At 60.3% G+C, this 385-nt stretch overlaps 1 protein-coding gene across 1 annotated transcript in view; it reads right to left on the reverse strand.

The window, feature by feature from the left end:
* LOC119590552 overlaps window positions 1–385 on the reverse strand; it is a gene marked incomplete in the record, with an annotated part of 10,832 nt that overhangs the window by 8,781 nt on the left and 1,666 nt on the right. The window contains 1 exon segment of the mRNA XM_037939209.1: window positions 1–385. Coding sequence (XP_037795137.1) covers window positions 1–12 — 12 coding nt within the window.

Genomic DNA, 385 nt, shown 5'->3' on the forward strand with positions numbered 1-385 from the left:
GGTCACGTTCATCCCTTCGTGCAGGATGAAGTCGTTGCTGATCCACGTCGGTTCCCCCACGCTGAAGAGCCGGACCGACGGCGCGGCTGCGGAGGTCCCTGTGATCGCCCCGAAGGCATGGCTTTCCGCGTCGTACACAAAGTCGTCGCCGTCGATTACTATGGTGTCGTTCGTGGGGTCGTACACGCTACCGTCCCCAGTGCCGTTCGAGTGCCTGTAGAAGCGCCTGCTGGTATTCTGCTGGTAACTGTAATACTGATGTCTCCTTTGCGACGCAGGCTGGTATCCCACCGGCGGAGGGGCCTTCCGGTCGGACGAGCGGAGGTTGTAAAGTCTCTGGAGAGCTTTGATGCGGGCGATCTTCTCGGCTCTTGTGAGGTGTGAG

This window comes from Penaeus monodon, chromosome 27 (genome assembly GCF_015228065.2).
Source record: "Penaeus monodon isolate SGIC_2016 chromosome 27, NSTDA_Pmon_1, whole genome shotgun sequence".
Taxonomy (NCBI): domain Eukaryota; kingdom Metazoa; phylum Arthropoda; class Malacostraca; order Decapoda; family Penaeidae; genus Penaeus; species Penaeus monodon.